Raw genomic sequence first — 27,648 nt, forward strand, 5'->3', positions numbered from 1 at the left:
TTTTTTCTAATTTTTTAAGTTTATGGTTTTGAATAATGACTTTTGTAAACGTGAACAATGGACTTTAAAATTAACTCAATAAAATAAAAATATACTACATTTTTATAAAAATTACGAAAATTATATACGTAACTGCATTATTCACTAAATTTATTATTTCTTTATATTTTTTTTAATATATTTAGGTAGCATAAGAAAAGAATGAGAATCAACATGATAAAAAGGGGAAAAAATCATTCCATGTATGTACCTGTTTCGCTTAATTTTGGTTTATATTTTATAGAAGGGTTGATTAAATTTGTATTTAAGATTTCAATTTAAATAGCAGATACAATTTTAAATACTGCACCAAATAAAACTTAAAAAATGTCATTAAAATATTTTTAAATAAATATGTAAATTAAATGAACAAAGCTGGATAAAAGAATATTAAGCAAAGGAAAAATCTGAAAAAACAAGACAATTAAAAGTAAACAATGAAAAAAAAATACTTAAAAAAAAAAGAAAAATAATAAAATAAATCGGCTTTAAACGTTTACATGCACTTGCATTTCTTGTGACCGGAAATTTGCAGGGTTTTATTCTAATATGAGGTTTTGAAAAATTCTCGTCTTTTTGAAATTCTGACTCTCTTGTTTATAGAAAAAGATTCTATTCTATGCTGCATGGTTACTAGTCTTCTACCCACCTTCTGGTTTTCTCACTCTCAATCCTAGATGTAATCTATGTAGACTGCATAAATCGCAATAGAGTATAACAGATACGTGTATATTTCAGTAGATCAAAACTACTTTAGGGTGTCGTTGTTTACAAATAAAAAAAAAAAACATAAATTGCTAGAGAATATAACCGTTTACGCACATAAAAAAGGAAATATAAAACTTAAACTGATTTTAGGGTTTATTAAGATTCGAATTTTTTTGACTTTTTGAATTTAGTGTTCTAACATAATGTCATGATACCACTCATTCTAAAAGTTTTAACTCATTAAAGAAAGTAACACTAATAATTATATCTCTAATACTCCATAAATCTCTATTGTATATATTGTACAAATATTCTATTAACTCTTCATTTTTCCATAATCATTTTGTAAAGAGTAATTCCTTAAATCAGTCCTAAGGATTTTAAAATTGGACATTTTAGTTCCTAAGAAAAATTAATACGCAGATCAATCTTTAAGATTTTATTGGCAGACAAATCAGTCTCTAATTCATTTTTCAGCAAAGTGATTACCAGATCAGTTCTCAAGAATTTTAAAAATGGATATTTTAGTCTCCAAAAAAAATTAATGTACAAATTAATTCCCAATGTTTCTTTCCGTTAGAAAAATTATTATTATTAATTACATAATAATATTGTACTATAATTTTTTGTAATTTTTGAACAAAAATAATGATAAATTTATTCATTAGATTTTTATGTATATATATATATTCACTTAATAATAATAATAATAATAATAATTATTATTATTATTAATAATTATTATTATTATTGTTGTTGTTGTTGTTAGAGATTATTTTACAAGAAATTTAAAGTTAAAACTATTTGATATTTTTATATTTAATATAATAAAAAATTGTCCTATTTTAAAAAATATGTTTGTATTAAAAGAAACATGTATTTAGTATAAATCCAAATTAAAATATTTTCATATTATACATTTTTTTTAGTACAAACATATTTTTTTTAAAATAAGACATCTTTTGATTATATTAAATACAAAAATATCAAATAGTTTTAACTTTGAATTTATTGTAGAATAATATCTAATAATTTTATTTATTATTATTATTATTATTGAGTGACTATATATATAATGAATAAATCCAAAAAATAGAAAAAAAATTATAGTACAATATTATTGTGCAATTAAGAATGATTTGTACATTAATTTTTTTTTATTTGGATAATCACTCTGCCGAAAAATGAACTAGTTCTGCCGGAATAAAATCTTAGAAATTGATATGGGTTGTTGCATGCATAAGGCAGGATTCGAATCCCCGACATTTGCTTAAGCAGACTAGTGAGCTAACTACTAGACCAATCCAGCTTGGTTGAATTAATCTACTATTTAAAGTGCTTGTTTGCACAATTGCACTATTATCTTGGAAAAAGATTTTTTTTTTAGCGTGTTTAATAATTTTTTAATAAGAAAAATAAAAGCACTAATAAAATTAAAAAAATATATATTTTTTAAAAAACTGTAATTTATATTTTTAATTTTTTTTAAAAATATTTTTTATATAATAAATAAACTAAAAAAAGAAGCTGCATTTCGAGGGCACAAAAGCCCGGATTTTTGTAGAAGCATTAAAAGTCTAATTCATCGACTTTTCGTCTAAGGAATTTTCCACGTTGATAATAATATATTTCGAATAAAATTTAACTTGTATTGTTTTATAAATTTTCCTGTAGCGTTTTCTGCCTTCGGAATTCGGCACGGACCCAGCACGTATGAAAAATGCAATGGAACCAGGAAGAGTCTCTTTTGACGAAAAAATGACGGTGAGAAAAGCAATAGAGGATGCCAACATCCCTTTTACTTACATCTCTGCCAACTGTTTTGCGGGATATTTTGCTGGTAATCTCTCTCAGATGGGAACTCTTTTACCTCCAAAAGACAAGGTCCTTATCTATGGAGATGGCAATGTTAAAGGTAATCACTAACCACGACAGAAAAAGAACAACGACAAATACTCATCTATTTAATACTTGGTTCTATGTATGTTTGCAGTTGTTTATATGGATGAAGATGATATTGCGACATACACAATAAAGACAATTGATGATCCTCGAACATTGAATAAGACGGTGTACCTAAGGCCGCCAGAAAACATTCTCACCCAGAGAGAGCTCATTGAGATGTGGGAGAAACTCATACAAAGGAAACTAAACAAGTCTTTCTTATCCAAGCAAGAACTTCTTTCTTCTATGGAAGGTCAAATATATTAAAAAATCTCTTAATACCTTCGATACTAGAGGAAGGTGCATGACTCTTTGATCTTGACAAGAGTTGGTCCCTATAGGCTATAATAGTATAACACAACTCTTTCAAGAAATAACCTAGCTCACCATAGTTGATTGGCTAAAATTGCAGGTTTGGATTATGCAAGCCAAGTGGGAGTGGGCCATTACTACCACATATTCTATGAAGGGTGTTTGACAAACTTTGAAATAGGAGATGAGGGAGTAGAAGCCTCAGAGCTTTATCCAGAGGTGACATACACACGCATGAATGAATACCTAAAATTATACCTATAATAATAATTAAGGCCTCAAACATGGTATTCTTATTCCACGAGCAATAGTATGCAAAAAGTCCAATGAGGACCGCCTGTTGTATTGTAGGTGATTTTCATTTGTCTCAATTAAATAATGAGACATAAGCAGTGGTTACCAATAGAGATGGAACTAAAGCATCTTATGGTTTATTTTATGCAAAGAATACTACTTATCTAACTTTTGCTTTTACCTAAATATTCAAATATAAGATACAATATATATTTGTCTATCAAAAATCGTAAATCACAACATACACACAAAACATACACACAAAATAGACTAGACTATAGTAGACAACCTTTGAAGGCTTTTCTGAGGGCAGTTTCATCCAAGTTTCTTCCGATGAATACAAGCTTGTTAAGCCTCTTCTCATTTGGTTCCCATGTTTGTCCCGGGCAGCCATCCAACATGGAATGCACCCCCTGAAACACATATCGCTGATCAGAACCATCCACTGATAACACACCCTTCATTCTGTAAAGGTCCTCTCCTTTTTCTTCAATCAATCTCTCTAGCCAATCATCCACCTACGTCAACAAAGCATAAACTTGAAGCATTAACCGTGAAATCTACACAAAGCAATTCAGTAACTTTTGAGAACAAACACACAGTTCATGAAGAGTTTAAAACAATTTATTGACTCACCTCATCAAGATCAAGAGTTCCCTCAGCAACAATACTAATGCTAGAGACAGAAGAATCATGCACATGATCATCATGATGATGCCCTTTGTGATCTGTGGATAAATTTTAGAATCACGAAACAATGCAGAACCACAAGAGTAATGAGGGGGGAGGGGGGACTTTGGAAATACTTTCATCAATTAAGTCAGAGAGGCTTTGTTATTACTTCAAAATGGTAGAGTTTTTCAGACAAAAAAGAAATGTAAATATTTTAAGAATATAACGTTATGGAATAATGCAATTGCAACATTTGTCTACAACATAAAAAAAAGTAATGCCTCTGTTTTCCATTAGAAAATAATAGACCTTGTATTGCAGCAGACTCTGATAACCTCGTTTAAAAAATGATAATAAAGGGTTTAGAAAGAGTACCATGTCCAGAATCATTTTGATGGCATGCGGAAGAGGAACATTCTCCATGCACCGCAGAATCAATTCTGAAATATCAAGGCATTTTGATTGAAAAACAGATCAGGTTGCAGCTAATATGCATCTATAGATATTCATTATAACCATACCAATAGCCACATTATTTTGTAGGAAAAAGGGGAACAAGAAATGTATTAAGTACTAAAACAGGATCATAAAAGGGTAGATTTAAGTACCAATATTTCAAAGATACAAATTAACATGATACTTATTACCTCTCAAGATCATATCCTCCAACACCTAGAACAAAGTCAACATCCACAACTCCAAATGTAGCTTGCTTAATTTGTGCCATCCCATTGATGTGCTGGCAATAATTCACAAAAAGATATATGTATTTCCACGAGTATTACTTTTCTCATTGACCCAAGAACCTCTGTAAAAAAAATCTACAGAAGCTTATAAATGACAACAAAATTATTGGACAACAGTCTGATCTAATCATAGAAATTAAATGGAATCCCTTTATCATTAAAGCATTCATCATATCATGATAACAGCATGAAATCTCAATCATCTAGCACCAAATGTTAATTTGTTTTCGCCTTAGATCAAGATTCAAAAGTCAACACAGAACTACAGCTCTGCTCTACCCATATTCAACAAACCAAAAGGACAGGTGCAAACAGTATGATAAATGAGACATTCTATCCTCCTCCATGGAGTAAAAATCCTTATTCCATATCATTTCATGACCACTCACTTATCTCTCTATCTTTTTGTACTATATTTTCTCTCTCTTCTCTTAAATATTTGCGGTAATACATCAATGTTGACAAATCCAATCAACTATGAATCCATATCCATTCAGAAAAAGAAATTTTATTTAAAATAACAGAACACAGGGTCATCATCAGCATGGTATGCCTTAATAGGAAATTGTAGTAAAACTGACGTACATGTTCATTTCGTGGACTAAGATTGATGTTTGACCACATCATTATCTCTCCCTAGATTTCAATTACCATCCTAGTTCAATTAAGAAATAAAATATCTAGAGGATCCATACGTAACAAAAACATACCTTTATTTTCTTGGTCAGTATCTGTAACTCGGTTTCAGTAACCAAATCTATCTGCAAAAGCAATTAAATTTTATAAATAATCTCAATTCTCAATCCAGAAATAGAGCCACAACTATGTCATACTAAACAAAAGAAAAAGTAGATGAATGCAGATAAATAGGATCGCAGAATCTTAAGACAATAACCTTGTTCAAAATAATACGATCGGCGTATGCAACTTGCTCTACTGCCTCATTGACCACAAATCTTGGTTTCACTTCATTTAAGTGTCGCATAGCATGCTTGCAATCAACCAAAGTCACACATCCATCCAATTTCACATGCTGAGAAACCAGTTCATCCATGCAGAATGTTTCAATAACTGGAGCTGGCTTTGCAAGACCTGAGAAGGGTTTAAACTTGAAACAATATGCTCCATTCAACCTTTTCATACACCTAATAGATGCAGTTAAAAGAAACTGGGAAAAGATGTGGACTATAGAAGACTCATTGTGCTTCTCCAAACGTTCTCCATTTTGCAGAATCTCATTTACTGATTTTCTTTTACTTATTTTTTCCAACTATATCCTAGAAGTCACGAACAAAGAAAATTTGGTCTTTCTAGAATTATCTTTCTAGTAACTTAACGCATGGTGAATTTAGCTTTCACCTTGCAAGTAAATAGCGAGCCTCTAATGCCTCAATCCCCAGTGCTGCATAAGTCGTTCAAAAATCATGAACAATTTACATACCTGTGGTTTCAATTACGATATGATCAAAATTGTGTCGCTTTTTGGTGACCAACTCCAAGAGCATTTTAACCAGATCTCCTCGCACGGTGCAGCAGAGGCAGCCATTGTTAACCATGATAATGTCTTCGTTTGAGGAAGAATGACTAGCAACCAAGGATCCGTCAATATCCACCTCACCAAACTGCATTTTCAAGATGGTTTTCACAAATTAACAGCATAATCGATGATACATACAAGGGCAGCTTCTGTAAAGCTCATATCGATAAATTATAAATATCCAAGCAATTACTTGATTAGAAAATGATAAATATGTGGGAGGTGGATACCTCATTTTCAATGACGGCAATGCGCTTGCCATGTTGAGATGTGAGAATATGATTGAGAAGAGTAGTCTGCAAGCATTCCACATTCCACAAGTTATATATAATTTAAGTAGAAATTATTCATGCACAAAGCAGGTGCTGTCTCAAAGTGAAGAAATGATAGAGGTAACAGAGAATTCCAATTAGAAATTGTTTATTACGGTATTATATTGTACGAAGAGGGGGGAAAAAAGGAAGAGGGTTACCTTTCCAGAGCCAAGAAAACCAGTAATGACAGTAGCAGGAACGCGATGGTCAGGGGAGAGCGCAGAAGAAGACGAAGACGAAGAAAAGGAGGTCAGTCCAGTCCTCCTCCTACTCATGAGTGTCGCCAGATGAGAATTAGAATTAGAATTAGAACGGAGAAGCTGAAAAAGGGTGTTAGCAGATGATGTTAATACACTCTTCGCCCTCATCATGATCATGTATGTAACTGCCTTTCCTCGCCCTCGCTCACCTTCTTTAACCCCTAACACTTACCAAGGGTTTTAGTCTTATTTATCACTCCAAGTCCACCAACCGCATTCTCTTCTCTTCTGTTATGGCATGCCCTATGCACTTTCTTATTTATTTTTTATTTTTCAGGTTAAATTATTCTGTCAATGTCTCTAAGTTTTTCAAATTTATAATAAAATTTGAATTAAAAAAAATAACTAGAAGAGAGAGTGTATACGCAGGGGCGGAGCTTAGTTCAAACAAGGGGTGGCCATGGCCCCAAATTTTTATTAAAAAAATTAGCAATATTTTTTTAAAAAATAAAAAATAGTTCAGTTGACTCAAATATTTTATTATGACTTAAAATATCAAAGTTTAATCTCCATCTCTTGTTTTTATTGCACAATAATTTTTAATTTTAAACCTTCAAAACATATTGAATTTGGATTGAATTGAGTGTATTCGCATTTTGTAGCTCTCTATTCAATAAGCAACACTCCCTTTACCTTTGAGTTCAAATATAAAAAATTATGTATTTTTTATTTATGTAATTTAATATTATTTTATATTTTACCATTTATTTAATTTAATTTTTTATATGATAAAAAATATTAGAATATTCAATAAGTATTGATATTATTGTATGTGTATAAATTGATAAAAAAATTCAATAAATATTATAAATTTTAATATTTGTCCTTCTAATTTCTTTTTTACATATTTTACTGGATATATATTCAAATTTTTATATAAAATAGTCATAAAAAATCAAAGAGTTGATGCATTTTTCAAGAGGAAGGCTAATATTCAAGAAGGAAAATATATAACTTTTACAAATCAACACTTGTGGATAGTTCTTCTACTTTAATGAATCACGAAAAAAGTAAGATACAACCTTCAAAAGTTTAAAGAGTAGAACGATACCCTGAAAAATGGCTTTAAATTTGGCAATATTACCCAAATCAGAGAGATGAAGTTAGACGAGCTTATCTTAAATGAGATTCATATCAAAAACATATTGACAATTATCTTTCATCTAGCCTCCCAAAATTTCGTTTCAAGCTCTTGCCACTGTGCATACGTGCAGGTTCAATACAGCATTAGAGTGTCAACTCATTATTCCGTTTACCGACTTGTTGTTAAAAATGGGTTAATAAAGTATCTCTCCTAATTTAAATGACATAATTTTTCAATAATCATCATAGATCTCCCTATACTTCTATAGTATCTCATTAGTTCGTATCCAGTAAAAAAATTACTAATTAAGCAATTCCTTCTTTAAACGTATATAAAAATATTTCAATCCCGTTACCTCTACACCCTTTATAATTGGCGTTGTTTTGATACCAGAATTAATTAGTAACAACCGTATTTTTATACGGGTATCAAGAATATTTAGTATATAAATAGTTTTCTAAATATTTTAATGTTGTAAAAAAAAAACCTAACAAATATATATACCAAAAGATATTAGGATTATACTTCGTCGATAAATAAGTTGACAAGAAGGCAGTGAAATTAGGTGCTTTTGATCCGAAGTCACTCAAGACTTATTGATTAACGCCTGTGTATCTAAAGATTCAAATTACATGAAAAATGTAGTTTTATTCCAGGAAGAGGCACATCAGAGAGTATAATTCAATTCTAGCATTATCTTGCCTGACTTATCAAGAACAGTGTTGTATTCGATCATCATTATTGGAATATATTTGGGATAACAATCATCATTCTTCATAATGTGGAATGAAAATAGGCATTAAATTTCTGCGTGAGCAAGGCCTAACAATGTCTCCATACACCAGATTCTTTATGTTACTCTTAGCCCCTCGTGCAGATTAGAAAATTTCATGGACTGAAAATGTGAGTTTGACATGGATATGGAAATCCCCTGCTCTTTAGAAAATCAAACTCAGTACACAATAGGGGTGTGCATGGGTCGGGTGAAATCGGGTTTGATGTGATCCAAACTCGACCCAAAATATATACCGGGTCTATTTATGAAACTCGAATCCGACCATAGACCCGATAAAACATATACACTTTCGGGCCACAATTATATCGGGTAAAAACTAGGTGAAAACCAGGTCATCAACATTACATTACGTTGATACCTTCTTATAAGCTAGCATGTGAAAATATCCAAATTTCCAAAACTCCAACTATTATTTGACATGGTAAAATTCACTTAGAAAAATATAACAAGAACTAACTCTTCTCTAAAATTAAAGCATAAACATAATCAATACTAATATTGTCTAATAACACCAAATATTTAAATCAATACAAATAACACAATATTATGCATTAATTAGTCTAAAATCTTATGCATTTTAAACATAAAACATTAACTTATAGTCTTATAATAACTAATAATACAAAATATTAGTTGTGTATGATGAGCAGACAACCGGGCCGATTTCGGGTGACTCAAGTCATGGCTCAAACCCGACCCGAAATAATAACCGGGTCAATTTTTGAGACCCTTATCCGGCTCTAGAACCGGTGAAATCACACCAAATTAGTCCCTAACATGTTCGGAGCCGGGTCGGGTTTCGAACCGGGCCGGATCATGCCCACCCCTGGTACACAACATGAAAAATATGTATACTCCACTTCACAATATACCAAGCACCCGAAGAGCATGCTCTGGGAAGAAAATAATATATTAAAAGAATAAAATAAACAGTGCTGGTTACGGGTTACCAATGAAAATCGAGTAGATAAAATACATAACACTCGTGATTTGTCTCACAAATCCATTATCGCGTGTCTACTTACATGAGATTAGATTTATTTTACTACTACAAAAGAAAAAGTTACTATTAATGACCTCGGGTTACATCCTGAATAAAGTTACTTAACAAATAGCTCATCAGCTATGCAAAATTAACGAGAATCTACTATGTAGCCAACTCAAGTGAATTTGCCGATATATCATACAAACAAAGATTGCTGAGCAAGGAGTTTTAAATATCAATGGCAATGGCAGCATGCCGCTCAATTACGGGAAACCAATCAATGAAGAAAAATAGTAACAGAACTACAGAAGGATGAATGCTAGTCAGTGTCAGTTTTGCCGAGTTGATCCTTTGATGATAACTGAAGATAATTGGAGAGAGAAAACTTGGGAGGAAGGGTCATAAGTGCCTCATTTCCACTGAGCTTCTTCATATATGCCATTCCAAGAGCATATCCTAAAGCCCTTCCAACAGGAACAGCAACCGCATTCCCAATTTGCCGGTACCTACATATAATAGTAATATCGTATCATATCATGATAATAATGCTTAGTGTGTGTCTGCTATCACAATGTATATGCTCCCTACAAAGTATAAACCCAGTAACCAATCATGAAAAAATGAATCCGTAATAATATTGATCAAAATAATAGTTTCAAACCTCTGTTTAACATTCCCGCAAAATCTATAATAATCAGGAAAACCCTGCAGCCTAGCAAATTCTCGTATACTTAGGACTCGGTCCTGCTCTGGATGTAGTATTTTCTGCAAGAGTTTAAAATGAATAAGAAATCAATTTATACACATACACATACACACACACATAAGAATATTAAAACTAAGACAAAGATAAGACCGTATTATGGCAACTTGGGAAGGTCAGTGCCGTAGGAACTGTCTCATCCCACCACAACCGTCCAAATGGCCTGCATATATACATACAAATTAAAATGTTTTTGGAAAAAGTTAAAAATTAAACTTATTTCAATAGTTACTAATTTGTACATTTGCTCTTTTATATATTCGATTGTGTGAAAATTAATTCATGTGAGAACAATGTTTGGATAGTTTGATTGAAATGTGATTTTAAAATAATCTGTTTAGATTGTGTGGAAAATGTTGCATTATGATAAAATTACTACAATGGATAGGGAATGATTGTTCTTATTGATACTTGTGGATAATTTAGTAAAATTATAACACCGCAAAAAATAACCAACGTCTAAATGATGTCAATTCTAAAAATAGTCAACTTCTAATTGTAACCATCTGTTTCAAAAAGTTGCTTAAAATTATTTCCGTCAAGACAACTTAAGTTATCATATTCTGGTTACAAAAAAATATTTTGCACATCAAAAGGTGGTACCCACTTAGTTACCCTTCAAAACCAAGCATGGAAAAAGGGGATGAGTGAGGAGTAGCAGAGTCCACAATTTAATCAAGGGCAGTACAATTAGTATCTAAATGGACACAGCTTTTAGTGAACAAATAACATTTTTGTCCAAAGTACAATTTTGATTGAAGCCACCCAAATGCATCTACTTTTTGAAAAACAATTTTGTTATTTTTTTGGATAATTTAAGCTGTTTTCCTTATCCATCCAAACCGGCTGTAAACATTCATGAAAATGTGAAGTAAGAAAATAAAAATATATACTACAGAGAACTGAACTGAATATATACCTCTTAGATCTCCCTTGTTCGAAAGTAAAGGCATAATCTGGAACCTGAAACCAAGAAAGATACCCAGCGAAGAATAGTTTTTAACTCTGTCTCACTATAAGCATGAATCAAGAACATGAAATATGAAAAATGGAACACAGATTGGCCTATTTTAAACCCAGCAACTTCTACTTGGAGATATCAAAAGCATCTAATTACTAAGCTAATTTTTTATTCACATGTGATATTATATGCGAGAATTTGTGATATATGCTGCAAATATTTCCATCCACTTCTTTTAAACTTCCATAGAAAAAGCATAACTAGGAGAATAACAATTCAAACATAACAAGCTACGAAGAACCAACACATTTAAAACATTTAAACAAAAAAGTTAGTTTATACCTTAATAACATTTAAAATTATAGCTAAAATAAATAATGTGACTATACATGCCATGCCGTCCCTAAGAATCAACCCCGGAATGTAACGCTTAAACAACTAATTAACTACCACTTGTACTAAGCTTCATGGTTATATATTGCACTGATCTATGAAACTAAATATGGTTCTGGGACAGACCAGGCCGTTGTATGACTTGGAGTGACATAAGGTTTTGTCATTATGCCTGAGTCTGAGGAGTTTGTGGGCCAGATCAAGCATCTGGGTTTGTTCCCTCTGACCTGCTTGTTGTTCACCCGACCTTCTCAGAGTAAAATGCTTAACTTTAATGTGGCGGTATAACCAGCTTGAGAGTCATGTTGTGGACCACATAATGGCCAATCAGGCCTGCTACGTCTATATATGTTCCCCCGGGGATCCAGGTCAAGCAGAATGAAGCTTGCCTAAAAATTAGCCTATATCCTATAGGCAGGAACATATACACTCATGTAATTTCCTTGTAGACGAACCATTTGATAATTAGAAACCACCTAATATCCTAATCTAAAATATGATTTGGAACTTGAAAGCTAATTCTTAACCAGTATAAAACAGATTAACTTAAGCATCAATAGTTCGTTATCATTTTATTTTAACCCGTAGTGAAAAACAAATTTGAAATGTTTATAATTTCAATGCAAATAGAAATAGCTGAAAAAGAATGTAGACCACTTTCTGCGTGAAGGCAACAAAAAGACCTTACCAAGGGCTTTCCAGATGGTAGTAGTGGTAGACTCTCAGTTGGATGCCGCCTAACCACATTGTCAATTACAACTAAACCCGGAAGATCACGGAAATTTGCTCCCTAAAGTAGCATCAAATTAAGGGTTGACAAGGAATCGATCAAAAGCATAATACATTGACTTAATCAAGATTACAACCTTCCGTTTTGGAATTTGACAAACACGTAGGTAGTCATCTTCCCCCAAAATATAGGGTCGGTGATCATATAGTAAACCTTCCTCTGTTGTTCCATTCAATGTTGACCCAGTCATCTCTACTCAAAATGCATAATGAAAACAATATAGATGAGCTATTTTTGCTGCAGAGCTTTACAGGCCAAAAACACAAATATAATGATAAAACGAAGAAAAACGGCAGACAGCGAAAAAATGAAGTGATTATAAACAAAGCACAGGAGCCCTAACATTTAAGATGAACTGAATTCAGAAAAAGTTGGTTACTTAACATTACTCTTTCACAAATGAATAAGAATAAACTATCAACTACCATATGTTGCAGAATATACAAGTTTGTTATTATTTTAAATTTAAGTTGTTTTATTTAACCAGGACTAGGTTTAGGTTTTATCGTTTTTATTCAACCAGTAAGAATTGTAATCGATATGTCTATTCTATAATAAATTCTAGTGTAACTACTTGAGTTCAACCAATCTTTCATTCAAAACGTTTTTACCATATACATTTAACTTAAAAATTAAGACTAAAAAAAACCTCTTTGCTTTCGCCTTTGACACTTACCATTTAATAAAATAAAATAGCCAGGCCAACCGACTACACACAATTGGGTTTCATGACTGAAAAACCCAGGATCCATATAAGATCTAGAAACCCTAAACCCTAAACCCAGGATCCATATAAGATCTAGAAACCCCAGAGTTCAACTAGATTTTTCTACAATCCAACATATTACATGCAGTTTAAATATCCTACAAAATATCTAGATTATTTCATTCAGGAATTTTTTTGAAAACCTATTTCAAAAATTGACTCTGAGTGCACAGAAGGGAGTTCAGCATAAATCAACAACACAGAATGAAATGAAGAGGCAAGTGAAATTTTCAAGTCACTTTATGATTAGTCACAAAGTGTACAGAAGGGGTAGCATTATTACCATATTTAGTTGACCTTATATATCTCTGAAATTCTGTTTCTGGAGGATTTCTGTATGGCATTTCTTCACAAGTTTCGCGGTTTGTCACCTATATAACATTGAATTACGTTAAAACCATGCTAACATAGAAAAGCAAAAGCAAGTGAAGAACAGTACAGCAGGAAGATCAGAGATTGCATCTTGAAGAACAATAGCTTTCTCAAGTTCACGAGGTTGGCCTTCATCATAAGCAACAGTATTGCGCTGTAAATAAAAGTCAAAAGCCAGTGAAGAATAGACATGATGTCTGAAAGAACTATTTTACGATGAAGTGTGAGGATTAGTACCTCAAACTCTGTTGGAGGCCAATAGCTAACAATGACATCATGTGACGGCAATGGAAATTGAGGTAGAACCTGTTCAAGGATAACAGATCATCAATAAAATAAAACAAAAGTTCATCTTTCCAAGAATTTGAAGATAAAGAGACGGAAGATGAATGTTTTAGCAACAATCCCATCTTTCCAAACAAAATTCCAGATTCTTAAACGACCTCACTGGGATGAGCACCCCACAAGAAAACACGCAACCGGAATTGTGGAAGACCATAACATCCAGCAGCAACCATTCCCAATCTTGCTTGGTAATTCATATGTACCAAACGACTCAATGCGTATCTTCCAAGTGAGCCGTTGTCAAATTTCAATATGTCAACCACATTTTCCATTAAAACATACTTAGGCTTCAAATACTTTACTATATCCATGAAAACTACAATCTGACGATTTCTTTCATCATCCAATGGTGAAGCAACATTTCTAAAGCGATTATATCCACTAACTCCTTGGCAAGGAGGGCCCCCACAAATAACATCAACTTCACCCTGCAATAATTTCAAGCCACAAATTTCTATTTAAAAGTGCGAAAAAGTACCTTAAGAGTTTTATCAAATCTACATTATCAACTACACAACTTACAGGAAGAGGCAAGATTTTGGAGATCATCCCTTTTCTCACAAATTCCTGTATGCTTTCCTTACAATTACTAAGATATAAATAAGTGAGTACTAAGGCACCAACTATAGTAACATCACCTATCACAGAGAAAATCACGAGATATACCTTAAGTTTTCAAGTGGTTCCCATGTATCCTCACTTTCACTGTGACCCCTCCAACGCACCTATTGAACAACAATGAGAGAGCAATCACTACCAAATTATGATCCCTTACATTACTAGAGGCTTAACAAGCAACATGGATAAAAGATTAGATAGTAACGATTTTTCATTGCTAATGTAAAGGCATGAAGCATTATTAGGCTCTTTATAATTATCACCGTAGTGGGTGGTGATATCCGAAGCATGTTATTATTAATTTATTATTAATAAAAGAAAAAAAAAGACAAAAGCACAAAATAATTTTGATATCGGATTCATTACCTTCAAATATAGATTACATTTCCCTGTTTCATTGGGATCACCATAGCATATATCATTCAAAAGTTCCAGAAAATCCTCAGCCAATTCATTTCTCACCTATACAATGAAGAAAGCAATGTTGAATGTGAAAAGTTCACATCAAATATCTTTTTGTTGTAGCACGGGATAGTCATCACTCACATATGTATCTGGATGGTTTAGTTTCAAGCTTTCAGTTGCATACTTGTTGCTATCAACAGCCCATCTCTGACCAAAACAGAAAACAAGAGTAAAACCAGTGTGGCATGGATGAGTTCATGGATACTCAGAATTTCATTAAAGATAAGATTTCTTCACAGTACCGTCACAAGGTTAACTGATGAAACTTTGGCACCCAAGCACAATCCAGTTGACATGCCACCACAGCCAGAATAAAGATCTAGTAGTAATAATTCTGTCTTCCGCAACTCAGATTCGGGTGGACTTTTGGTAACTGCCAAGGCCTCTGTTGAGAGAATCTCAAGGCCAATAGGTGATGATAAATAATTATTCTTAATAGGATTACAAATCTACACAAAAAATAACATTTTGAAAAGCTGAGTGGGAATGAAATAAAAAAACTTTTAGCCAAAACTGGAGATCATTAACAAACATGGATCCTTGTATGCATGTGACAATTAAATAGCAGTAAGACTCTCCATCCTATATGCTTTTCCCTCTTTTCAGTAATATATGGAACAAAAAATAAAACCAAAATGCTTCCTAGGGTCAACTAAGACACACCTGCTGGTATGTTGCGGAATGTAGAATATTCCACACAATATTCCATATCGTAATAGAAGTCAGATGGTGAAACAGAAATCGACCTCCGATCAATCTGTAAGAACTCACATGCAGAAAATATTTGGTTATTAGTATGACTAAGGCAATAGCATATACGTCACAATCAATAAGAGAAATGCAATAGAGAAAGTCCCTTAAATGTGCCATACCCTAGGTGTTACAATTGTTACATTAGCTTTTGCTATAATGCAGTCTATTAAGTTGTCATTCATTATTGATGAATAGAATAAACGCCTCTTGTCATGGAAGCTGCCTTCATCTTGGATTACCTGAAAGGAAAATGGAAGCAACATTCATAGCGCATCCTTTGACATTACCAAATAAACTTCCTGACATACTCTATACTCACTGTATCTTGAACTCTGTAAAACCATTGGACTCTAAAATAATCTTGATCATCAGTTGTTTGGAAAAATTCAATAATCTTGCCAACATGATTTTCTTCTCTGTCACCCTGCACAAGAATCATTTGAACATAAGTATAAATTCTTGTCTTGTCCACTTGAAATTTTAAGGTTCACCAGCTGTACAATGTACTGCTATAGAAAAACTACTATTAATAGCCATATGCAGAAGCAACCGTTTCATATGGTGTTATAATTAAGCAAACTATTTCCTCAGTGCAATATATCAGTAATTCAGATGTCAAAAGGTACACTTGTTATGTCCCAGCTAAATCCAAGTTATCAAAGGGGGAGATAACAGTATAAAAGGCTACTTACTTGACCATAATCTATTATGATGTAGTTAGAAATTAAATTTAGGGGAAATCAGGAAATATCCAGTTCAAAAAGAATAAGCACTGTACTTTATAAAATAAAGAAAGAAGTAATAAGATACAGATTTTAATGTGGTTCAGTCACATCTGACAAAATATCAGGTATGCAAATATGCCAATTAGAAAAAAAAGGATGTTACACAGTTCAATTAAAAGTCACAACAAATTTTAATAGGATAAAGATGGCAGGAATATGCATGTCTTCAACTCTATGCACTTACTTTTATAATTGCACAATCACCAAGACTGAAAATGCAATTACCAATTTCTGCTTGAGCATAGTGGCATTTCACATTTACAATGATCTCGTCTTCTTCATCCTCGCTACAAATCAGCAACATTGAAAGAAATAATTATATAATCTAATCTAAGTTACGAGTTTAAAAGGAGCAACATATAAGCTTGTGAATTAGTAGTTCAAACTTACTTCATTTTGAACTTTTGGCCTTTATTTTGGTTCTGCATGCTTGAGCAGAAAAAATTAGATAAAAAGGAAAGCTAAAGAATAACATTTTCTCAGACTAAAAGTAACAAAGTTTTCCATTTCATAAAAATTAAAAAAAAAAAGGTGAAGAACAAAAAAGATGGACTCATGAACATGTTATGTGAAACAAAAATGGCTAACAATTTCTTTCTTTTATACCACAGCATACTGAAATTCTGATAGCATGAAAAGAATCTCAAAAACATTGGGTCATTAACCTTCAATTCGTAACGCCATCCCCATCTTTTCTGAGCTTCATCATCTGGTATTGGATTGCCAACAAATGAAGGAATGCTTTTATGGTCCATTATTTCAATCGTTGTAGAAGCCACTTTTTTATTTTTCTTTCTTGGTGGGCTGTCATCAAACTCTAGCAAGGCAAGGGAATCAGGACCCATTCTGCCATTTTCCACCACCTCTGAGGAACTTCTCAAGCAATCTGTATCATCAATTTCAAGAGAGATTCTTGTGATGGTTTTAACTTCAGAATTCTGTTTAACTAGTGAATCAGAATTAAATTCAATCGGAAGTTCGGTGTCCTTGTCCTTTTGGTGAACTACTTCAGAAATTTCTTTTTTTGGAAATGAAATGACGTCCATGTTTTCACTGCCACTTGAAGATGGAAGTATTGGAGATTTCCTAACGTTTCCACCAGACATTTTCACGTCTTGCAGTTGCAAACATGCCTCACCAGATGGATTTAATCTTGGAGACTGCCTCAATGGCTTCGCATGACACTGTTTGAAAAGCTTGACGAATTCCTTATTGCTTGATGCAGCTCCAAGTTTGTCCTTTGCCTTTGATGATTCAGAATGAGAAGTTGGTGTCAACCTTGGAGATCTCCTACAGCTCTTTTCCTGAATGCATTTTCCATCCAAAACTGATTTCTGGTCCTTCCTGTCAGCACTACAAAAAACAAGAAGCATAACGTGGCCTGGAATTGAAACCAAGAAAATACAATGATGGGAGAGTGAAGTACTAAACATGCTTTCTGGTTTTCACTCACATCGATAGTAATTGTGGACCCCTAGATCTTTGCTGCTGCATAACTCAAGAATCAAGCAACAATATTTTAAACCATGAGACACGATCACAAAACCAAAATAAGCTACGGTCAACATTGCTGTAAATTGTATTATTTGGTTATATCACAAGGAAAACATCAAGTTTGAAATTACCAAAACATAAATTAGAAATTCAAAAATCGGAGCATAAATGGCTGCAAAACCCACAATATACCAACCCAAATAATGGGGATGAAACTTCCTTGTGTCTGTCCTTGATGTGAAACTCTGCAGCCTAAATATGCAGTTAGGTTGGTTGTACGAAGTTAAAAGCTTCAACAACTCTCAGTTTTAAGTCAAATGCAATGCTTTAAATTCTGAAATATGCAGCTTAGTCAAAAAGGCATAGGCTTTTTCTTTACCAAAAAAATTTGTAAATAGACGCACATTACAATCAGCTACAGATATTAGTCCAAAATACAGATTAATGATTAAAGTAGTAAATGTTAAACGAAACTAAGATCAAGTCCCGAACAAGTGAAATATTAAATCAAAGTAGTATTTGAGTAGAGCTTTTGTGTTTGCTTTCATTTTTTCTTCATACTTTTAGCTAACATGTGAAAGTTTTATATATAAGAAAAGATTGTACATACCATGATTTTAGAACATATTACAAAATTATTTTTATTATTTCCTTTTTTTTCTTATATTACTCTATCTTTCCACTTATTTTTACACATTTATTTAATAGGATTGTTGATGATTAATATTGTCTAACATAGCACTTATTTAGGCCAAATAAAAATTAAACATAAACACTGAAAGGGTGTACATAGATATAATCGGATTTGGTCAAAATCTCAATCCGATTCACAAGAAAAGAAATCGGATAACACGTTTTTAACCTCCATCCTATCCCGAGAATTTTCTAATCAAACATGCGGATATAACAGGTATTTCAAAAAAAATCCTAGGCTTATATTCTTTCTTCATGAAATACTTCTTTTTTATTTCTCCTTTTTGAGCCTGTTTACTTCAAAACTATTATTCAATATAATTTTCTTAAATAATATAAATAAGACAATCAATACCAAAAAAATGAATAAATGATTAAGACAACCTAACAAATAATATTATTTTTTATTTTTTTTATCAGATTGGATTTGTAGATGTGATACCTATGTATCTGCGGGTAAGATAATATCCGATAGCCCAACAAATCAACAAATCTGGAGCAGATACATATTGGATATGGAGGTTGGGCAGATCGAACTTTTTTTTACACCCTTAAACACTTAACAGGGAGGAGACCCTTTTACATGCTCCCAGAGCACTTGCGATTCAAAAGCAATTATAGGTGCAGCCATTCATTCATATCATATTATTTAGAAGATATATGGAAAAAGAATTAAACATATTAAGTGATTATAATTATGTTTTTAATTTTTATATATTGTCAGTACAAAAAATATCTATACAAACAAACAATTATATATGATCACATCAAGAAAAATAATTACTTTTCATAATTCATATCAATCACATAAAGAATCAACTAAGAGAAAAAGCAAATAAAACTAAATTAGCTAAATGTGTAAAATATTTTATTGAGTACATAAAAAATAAACTCTATAATTATTCAAGAAATATGTATTAGATGTGTTTTAGGACATGAAAGTGATCGGAGTACATGAATCAATTGCACCCAAGACAGATACTAAGCACAGGTTGAAATCTTATAGTTAATAAAATCCAGACCCAAAATGAGAAAATCCTGTTCAGTCAAATTGAAAGTGGAAGAGTTAAGTACAGCTGCTGGATCTTCGTCGAATAGCAGACCCCACTTTGTTAATAACATTAATTAAGCATTATTATCTCTGAAGTCCGATCCAAACATGAGCATAAACAAGTAATCCTGCTATAATTTCTTACTAAGAAGAACATTACTACCAAAAATAAAAAAAAAAGAAGGGTAAAAGGCAATTTGCATGGAATGGGGAAGAGGAGAGAGAGAGAGAGAGATTAGATTTGAGGGAGACAGACCTTAAGAAGGCGAGCATGAGATTGAGATTGAGAATGAGACCCCGGCTTTCTCTTTTTGCAGCCCCCAACGGCGACCGCGTTGAGCCTGGAAGAGCGCCGGAGTTCAGCCGCATGGGTGAGCCTCCGCATTCGAACACGTGGCACGGTGGCATTGAGAGCGGGGAACCTGGGAGATCTCCTCAGGTGTGTGCGGGGGGAGATGTCTGAAGGAGGCGGGGACGACATGTCCAAAGGAGCTAGCTCTCTGTTCGCGGACTCTGTGAAGGCTAAGCTTAAGCTTTCGGATTTTGACTTCAACAACGCCGCCGTCTCCATTGCGGATCTCATCTCATTCTGTTGCCTGCCATCTGCCATCCCATTTTGCTGAGCAGCTCACAAATCTCAAGTTCTCAACATAAATGCAGCCGCTACACTATTTCTTTTTAATGGATTACGCTCCTGATAAAAACAATTTTAAAGTTTTTTAACATTATTTTTATTGAAATCTTTTATTGCTAATTTTCATAATTTCTTTGTTGGCAAAATGCTATATTTAATTATTTAGTTTACTCATTTACATATTATTTTCCTGGTCAATAGCAGTTAGTGAGATGAAAATGTAAAAAGCGAGAGTGGCGTTGAGTTACCGCACAGAACTTTGTCCTTTTTCTACACTTGACACTCAGACAGTCAGACCTCAGTTCAGTTCACTGAGTCACACTCAATTTTTTCTGCCACAGTTTTCTCGCTTTTTTATTTGTTTAGATTTAACTAATAAAAGGTTTTTTTTTTTAACCAAAAAATATAGAAACTTAAATTTGTGACTTCTTAGATGAATATCAGATTTGAACTATAATTATTGGCAACTAACAAAAGATTCTTTGTTCTAAAAAAAATATTTTTTTATATTTTTTATTCATTTAACAAATTAAAGGTGAATTCAAAATATATGAAATAAATTTAAACATTTTTTAATAAGAAAAGCTTTATTTTTACATTTTTAACAACTACTGCACCTATTAACCAAATTATTTTTTAAATACTAAATAATTTTAAAATTTCTTATATTTTTATTTCGTCTGTTATCTCATTTCTCATATTAAAATATTTTAATATTATTTCTACATGTACCAAAAGATATTTTTAAATATATTATCTATTATAANATTTTTAGTACATTAAAATTAAATTCTTTAACTTGATTGTGTTTTTCTTTTTACTTTTTAACACACTAAAATATTTGTTTATATAATATCTGCATAGCATTATATTTCTCAGATTTTTTTTATCATTTGTTAATGGCATACGTTTATAAATTTGTACTACATAATAAATAGAGAAAAATAATAATAATTATACTTAGCATATACCTATATATAAGATAAAAAATTGTCCTTTGTAACCGTTATTAAGTAGGAAATCGATTCGGTTCTTTTATGCTATATAACGATTGCTTGGAGTTTAAACACAATGTTTATCTTTCTATATCCATGTCCGACAAAACAATAATTTTATTGATTCATAGTCCCATACAATATTCTAAGCACGTACATCGTTTAACAATTTTCTTAGAATTTTAATGTGTTATCTGGATTTTGACAAAAATTTAAAAGAAGACAAAATATATAGTATGATAATTATTTTCTCACTCAAATTTGTATTATAGATTGTTGCATTTTTGTTTTGTCCAAGACCATCCATCATCAATTGTTGTAACTAACTAGACTTACACCATAGCAATAAAGCTCGGATAATGGATGATGCATTTTTTTAAAAAGAAAACTTCTAGTTTATAATAGTTTTTTCTGCTTAAAAATAAAAGAAAAATAATATTGACTTAAAACGAATACAAACAAGTAAAAATAAATGCTGTTTGAAAAAAAAAAATGTATCAGCAACCAAATTGTTCCAATTCTAAGGGTGTGGTAGAAGACATTGATTACCAGGAACTACATGTTTTTGACAGAACTTAAAGAAAATTATTGGAACCACGGAAATGTTTACACTTCAAAATCAGGAATCCCCATACTGGTACCAGTCTACCAGACAAGAATTGTATTGGACGCTAAATGTACTCTCATTTATATGTTTCTTCTAGTAGTTGCGTTTAAAGGAAAAATAAACAAAATAAAACAAAATTGCTTTGAAGCTTATAAATAAATAATTAAAGACTATTTGTAACTAAATACATACATCAGTTTGGTTATTGAGGGAGGATCTTACGGTAACTCAAGTGAGAAATCATTGCTAGCTAGGAAAACAAATTAAATATGGATAATTATATACTGTGAAAATTCAGGTACAGTTCATTTTACGTAAAATTGATAGTTGAAAATTGTTAAATGATTTAATTAATTTGACTAATTTTCATTTAATATGTCTCAACTATCAACTTTACGTAAAATTAACTGGATCTAAATTTTTATCAATATATATATATATAACAAAACAAATGTATAATGCATCATATTAAAATAAAGGGAAAATAGACAAATAGTGAAGACCGGGAAGAGCATGGAACAATAAAAAAAGTCGGTAACCAATCACTTTTTTGAATAACATGAACAATAAGTCTTAAAATTAGTCCAATTCAAGTAAAACATACTTCACTCCAAATTTTTTACATAAATTTTAATATTAGAATAACTATTTACATATTTATTGAATTAAATATTTGTTATATCCATTATTTATATTATTTGATATTTTTATTGTTTATCTATATTTTTCGCAAGCAAAATTGATGAGTGCTGGTATCAGCTACAACACTATTGGCGGACATACTAACTTTTAATATGTATTATTATATAAATCGATCGAGGAAAGTTAGATAAAGAGAAAAAAACAAGGAGAAACGTAGGGCAGATGCGATGAGAATGATTCTTCCAATGAAGTGCTGTTTAGTTAACAAATGAAACAAGGCTCCTACTGGCTCTTGGCAGCCTCGAAAGTTTCGTTGACACAGCTGTGTTATTATTCTGACCTTTCTTCATAATAAGCACCCCACGTAGCTATGGACTGTATGTCATCATTGCTTTGCCTTTCCCTTTCTGATCTTGTTTTGCTTTTGTCAAGAACCTGAACCTGAACCTGAACCTGATGATGGAGAATGAAGTAGTGACGACAAGGGTGGAAGCGAATTCTCATCCTCATCACTATGGTGGAACCAAAAGCAGTTACGATGATGATGATGAGTATAATGAAGAAATAGTAGTAGGAGAGAAACCATCAAGATTGGAGGTATGGGGATGGTACGTGTACGAGTTGTGCTCCTACATGGTTCAGAGTGTTGTCATTCCTGTGGTGTTTCCCCTCATAATCAGTCAGCTACAGCAGCTCTCCACTGATGACCAAACCCTTCGCCACCAATGGATCAATAACCACCATGGCATGCCGTGTCCTCAAAAGCAAATTCTTCTGTAAGCTAATAAGTCTCTCTACTCTCTACATTGGATTTGGATCCTTTAAAGTTTGAATTTAACTTAAAGTTTGAATTTTACTTCAGAGAGAATAAAGTGTATCTCTTATCATTAATTTCATGGGTAGGACTAAGAATAAATATGAAAGAAAAATTATTCAATGGTAGAAGATCACACATTATTCTAAAGTAAAATTCAAACTTTAGAGGATTCAAATCTCTCTACACTATAACTCAACAATGTTATATGTATTATTTTTATAAACAGCCAAAATTTACCTTATTTAACATTAATTAATTGTTACAACAATTAATCAATACTAAATAAGCAACAATTAATTAATGCTAAATAAGATAAATTATGACTATTTTTACCTAATTTTCTTTAATTACCAAATATTTTCATATTTTTATATATACTTTTTAATGTATTTTTTATTTTTAATATTAAAAATAATTGATAAAATAAAAAAAATCAAAGATTATTTTTTATATCACAGGAATTTAAATCAAGTATGGTGTGTGTTACCATATCGAATTTGGGGAACAAGAGTAAACAAAAGGCTGAGTTGTAATTTCCAAAGGAAAGAAAAAACCAAGTCATTTTATTTAGTATAAAATATAATTTTTTTATCTTTTTTTAAATAACTTTTAATATTAAAAATAAAATAGTACAAAAAATTCAATATTATAGTACTAATTTTAATTAATATTATAAAAAAAAGATAGTGCTAGGGAGTCAATGGCCTAAGCGTACAATGTGTACAATAGACTAAATATTTGGTCTATGAATAAAATAAACATCTACTATTCAGAATAACTATCCAGATACCAGGAACAATAAACATCTCATGATAAAATCACTCATCCCAAAAATTTAAAGTTGATTTTGGAGTTCACCAAGAATCGAACTCCTTAACCTTTTAGATCTAGAACTCTAATACCATGTCATGAACCCACTCATCCCAAAAGCATAACCTGACAGGACATTGTAACACTAATAGTCATATCTCTAATACTTTCTAAACCTCCATTATATACATTATACATTTAAGCTATTGGCTCCTATACTTTCTCTATAAAAAATTATAAAACAAGTCCAATATAAAATCTACTAACAATGAACTTTTGTTAAATTTAAACTTTTAATATTTTTTTTCTTTGTTAAATGTACTTGGGGCAATATTAACTTTCAAAATTTTGTATATATATACAAAATTGTTTAATATTTTTATTATCTACCTATATTTTTTCTATACAAAAATTGTTGTATATAAAATTCTTGGCCGAACATTATGCTCTAGTGATTGAGAATTTAAATAGAAGATCTTGTCTACACTCTGAAGTCTGACCCAAAAGTCGATATGATAATATACGAGGTGAAAATAAACAGGCATGGAAGTTACTTTAAGTGTGTTGACAAAAATGATGAAATTGATTGCAGGTATAGCAAGCTCACAAAGCGGACAATAAACATCACAGGCTCACACTTATCTTCGTTGGAATGGACATCAATTGCTTGGGGTGGAGGCCTACTCCTAGCTGCTCCAATTCTCGGATTCATCTCCTTCCACCTGGATGCCAATCAGTTCTACGCAATCATCACAGCTGCAGCCACAGGGGTTGGTGTCTTCTTTTGCCTGCCTGCCGGATTCTTCAAGACCACCAAGATCTTCATTCCCTACATCGCTGGGATCGCTCTTGCCGCCACCGTCGCCAGCACAGCACACACCCATTATCTCGCTCTCATGCTTCGTCCCTATGGAAAACCAACACCCGCCCTTAGGAGAAGAACCAGGTTCTTCCCAAGATTAAGTATCTCCAGCTGGTTCTCCCTCTATGCCACGGCTTTCGGTTCATTGGGTGCAGCTATCGTCTCATCCTTAACCTACCACATGCTTAGAGAACCCAGCGACCGTAACCTCTTGAGCCTTTGGGTTGTCTCAATCTTCAGTGGCCTCATATGGCTCGCCGGGGTGGTGCATGTTGTCCTCATTTCTCCCAGCAGAAGTGCCACCACTTGCTCCGTCTCACCTCTCTCCTCAAGGCTCTATCACTCCCTTTCTTTGTTCAAATACCCGCATGCAATTGGAGGCCTCTTTGGGGTTTTTCTGTCTTCTTTTGCCACGATGAGCATATTCACCGGAGGGGTGCTATTTGTGGTGGGTCAACTCTGCATGAGGCCAGTGCACCTGCTTTATTTGTGGTTGGTGTATTTCCTCTTCCCTTTGTTTTCTCTGCCGTTGCTTCAGATCATGCAGCACTTTATGAGGGTGAATTCCGTTAAGATGCAAATACTGGGTTTTCTGCTGTCCATGTTCTCTTCCGGGTCAGGGTTCTACTTTTGGGAGAGCCGCTGGAGATGGAGCCACTTGCTGCTATTTGGGGCGGTTCAGGGCACCGCAACAGGGCTGCTTCACGCTTTTGGGAGGGTGTTGGTGCTAAACTGTGCACCTTGCGGGAAAGAAGGTGCGTTCTCGGCGTGGTACGGATGGGTGAGATCCGTGGGGCTCTGTGTGGGGTTCACGGTGGGGTCGGTGGCTGCAGGACGCATTAGGGCCTCTCTTGGGGCCGCGTTTTGCTCTGGTATTGCTGGTATTGTTGTTCTTCTGTTTGGGAATGTGAGTGATGTCGGAGGTGCTGTTGCTGCTGGCCATGTCGCTGAGGATAATAGTGGTGACATCAGCGAGAGACCTTCCCGTTCCCATGTCGTTGCATCAAGCGGCTTAGATTCAAAGGAATCTGTTAGTGTTTGAAACTCCTATATCATCCTTCCCCATTTATAAGACAAGCAGCTTACTTGCTTACACCCTCATGTTCTGCGTCTTATATATGTGACTATTACATGATTCTTTGCAAATTCCAATGTTCTTGTTAAATTGTTTTAGACGTATCTGTATTACCCAAGGTGCTTGTACTTGATTAATTTGAATGATATATATTGAGAAAAGGATGTGATTATTATTAGGTGGATTCTATGGTGTTTTTTATTGTTGTCCTTAAATTGATTAACTTGTTTTTATAAATAAAAAATAAAATGTATAAAATAAAAGTAAAATATTTAAAGTTTATTAAATATTATTCTTTACCTTTTTTAGTAAGTTAGGCACCATAACTTAGCCACGATAACATTCACCTTATTATTATATCTCTTTCATATATTTTATAATATAAAAAATAATTTTGTATTAATTGTTTCTAATAAAACATAGATATATACAAAACAATACATATATAATTATTTTATGAGCAATACTCTAAAATAGGTCTTCAAAAAATTTACGATCGAACAGATTTGTTTCCAATAAAATTTAACTAAGATTTTGATCCTGACATTTTTAGTTATACACCAGAAACGTTTCCATGACAATTTGACTCGGTCAGAACTAACGGTGATGTCCTACGTAAAGGTTAACGAACTGATGTATTAGGTTAACTGCGACATGTCACCTTCGCGACAATTTGGTCCCATCCAAGTTGAACAAAACGATGTCGTATTGAATTATGAGGCGAATGATGTTGTTTCGTGGAAGATAGATTCGTCCCCACCATGGAAAGTAGAGTTGTGAAATGGCACCATTTTAAATGGGGACCTATCTGCTTGATGATTGTGCTTCTATAGGGACCTGTTTGCCTGAGAAACTAATGTTGGGGACCTATCTGACCTATAATTGGTGACATTATCCTCAAATATATTTATTGTTCTTTTTTGGTTTCATTGAAAACAAAGGCTGGTGTATATGGACCTGGTAGTTTGCAAAATTTTAATCTTCCCTCTCATGACACTCAAATTGAAGATTCTTCTTCACATCTCACCAAAAATGTCTCAAGCAATTCCAATATATGCTAATTTTGAATGACTTAATGTATATGTTAAAATCTATATAAAATATTCTCATAATAATTTTGTTAATTTCAGGCTCAACAATCTTTTAGACGTCCAAAGCAAATAATAATCAGGCTCAAGGCTCAGGAGAGTGTTAGTGCTGAGACCATGGCAACTGCAACTAGTGGCACAACATCTAGGCTGCGTTTGTTTCTGAAAACAGGATGGG

At 32.8% G+C, this 27,648-nt stretch overlaps 4 protein-coding genes across 4 annotated transcripts; 2 read left to right on the forward strand and 2 right to left on the reverse strand.

The window, feature by feature from the left end:
- The first annotated feature begins 2,401 nt into the window (after nt 1-2,401).
- Nucleotides 2,402-3,465, forward strand: LOC107479134 (isoflavone reductase homolog). The gene is made up of 3 exons (XM_016099287.3): nt 2,402-2,662; nt 2,741-2,944; nt 3,104-3,465. The coding sequence occupies exons 1-3, from the start codon at nt 2,461-2,463 to the stop codon at nt 3,265-3,267; spliced, it is 570 nt and encodes a 189-aa protein (XP_015954773.1). The 5' UTR covers nt 2,402-2,460; the 3' UTR covers nt 3,268-3,465.
- Nucleotides 3,458-7,036, reverse strand: LOC107479128 (uncharacterized). The gene is made up of 9 exons (XM_016099275.3): nt 6,725-7,036; nt 6,483-6,548; nt 6,157-6,337; nt 5,611-5,807; nt 5,426-5,476; nt 4,617-4,708; nt 4,345-4,409; nt 3,934-4,025; nt 3,458-3,815 (listed from the first exon to the last, which is right to left on the reverse strand). The coding sequence occupies exons 1-9, from the start codon at nt 6,941-6,943 to the stop codon at nt 3,573-3,575; spliced, it is 1,206 nt and encodes a 401-aa protein (XP_015954761.1). The 5' UTR covers nt 6,944-7,036; the 3' UTR covers nt 3,458-3,572.
- Nucleotides 7,037-9,600: 2,564 nt separating this feature from the next.
- Nucleotides 9,601-20,611, reverse strand: LOC107479097 (DNA (cytosine-5)-methyltransferase CMT2). The gene is given in 22 exon segments (XM_052259801.1): nt 9,601-10,197; nt 10,353-10,456; nt 10,548-10,617; nt 11,374-11,417; nt 12,497-12,598; nt 12,675-12,790; nt 13,648-13,735; nt 13,804-13,890; nt 13,974-14,042; nt 14,180-14,509; nt 14,604-14,670; nt 14,748-14,806; nt 15,066-15,311; nt 15,407-15,549; nt 15,828-15,921; nt 16,037-16,156; nt 16,237-16,341; nt 16,887-16,989; nt 17,093-17,124; nt 17,368-18,055; nt 18,156-18,190; nt 20,197-20,611. Coding segments are annotated over 22 exon segments (3,243 nt in total). The 5' UTR covers nt 20,551-20,611; the 3' UTR covers nt 9,601-10,010.
- Nucleotides 20,612-23,035: 2,424 nt separating this feature from the next.
- On the forward strand, nt 23,036-26,531 carry LOC107479118 (uncharacterized). The gene is made up of 2 exons (XM_016099267.3): nt 23,036-23,594; nt 25,038-26,531. Exons 1-2 carry the CDS (start codon nt 23,275-23,277, stop codon nt 26,347-26,349), a joined length of 1,632 nt encoding a protein of 543 aa, XP_015954753.1. The 5' UTR covers nt 23,036-23,274; the 3' UTR covers nt 26,350-26,531.
- Nucleotides 26,532-27,648: the final 1,117 nt, after the last annotated feature.

Source organism: Arachis duranensis, chromosome 1, assembly GCF_000817695.3.
Source record: "Arachis duranensis cultivar V14167 chromosome 1, aradu.V14167.gnm2.J7QH, whole genome shotgun sequence".
In the NCBI taxonomy this organism is placed as follows: Eukaryota; Viridiplantae; Streptophyta; class Magnoliopsida; order Fabales; family Fabaceae; genus Arachis; species Arachis duranensis.

Coding starts and splice junctions, on each gene's coding strand:
- LOC107479134 (XM_016099287.3), top strand. CDS start 2,461: ATGAAAAATGCAATGGAACCAGGAAGAGTCTCTTTTGACGAAAAAATG. Junction 2,663..2,740: donor TGGAGATGGCAATGTTAAAG/GTAATCACTAAC, acceptor GTATGTTTGCAG/TTGTTTATATGGATGAAGAT. Junction 2,945..3,103: donor ACTTCTTTCTTCTATGGAAG/GTCAAATATATT, acceptor CTAAAATTGCAG/GTTTGGATTATGCAAGCCAA.
- LOC107479128 (XM_016099275.3), bottom strand. CDS start 6,943: ATGATCATGATGAGGGCGAAGAGTGTATTAACATCATCTGCTAACACC. Junction 6,549..6,724: donor GTTTTCTTGGCTCTGGAAAG/GTAACCCTCTTC, acceptor GAATGCTTGCAG/ACTACTCTTCTCAATCATAT. Junction 4,709..5,425: donor TACTGACCAAGAAAATAAAG/GTATGTTTTTGT, acceptor AATTATTGCCAG/CACATCAATGGGATGGCACA.
- LOC107479118 (XM_016099267.3), top strand. CDS start 23,275: ATGATGGAGAATGAAGTAGTGACGACAAGGGTGGAAGCGAATTCTCAT. Junction 23,595..25,037: donor CCTCAAAAGCAAATTCTTCT/GTAAGCTAATAA, acceptor AATTGATTGCAG/GTATAGCAAGCTCACAAAGC.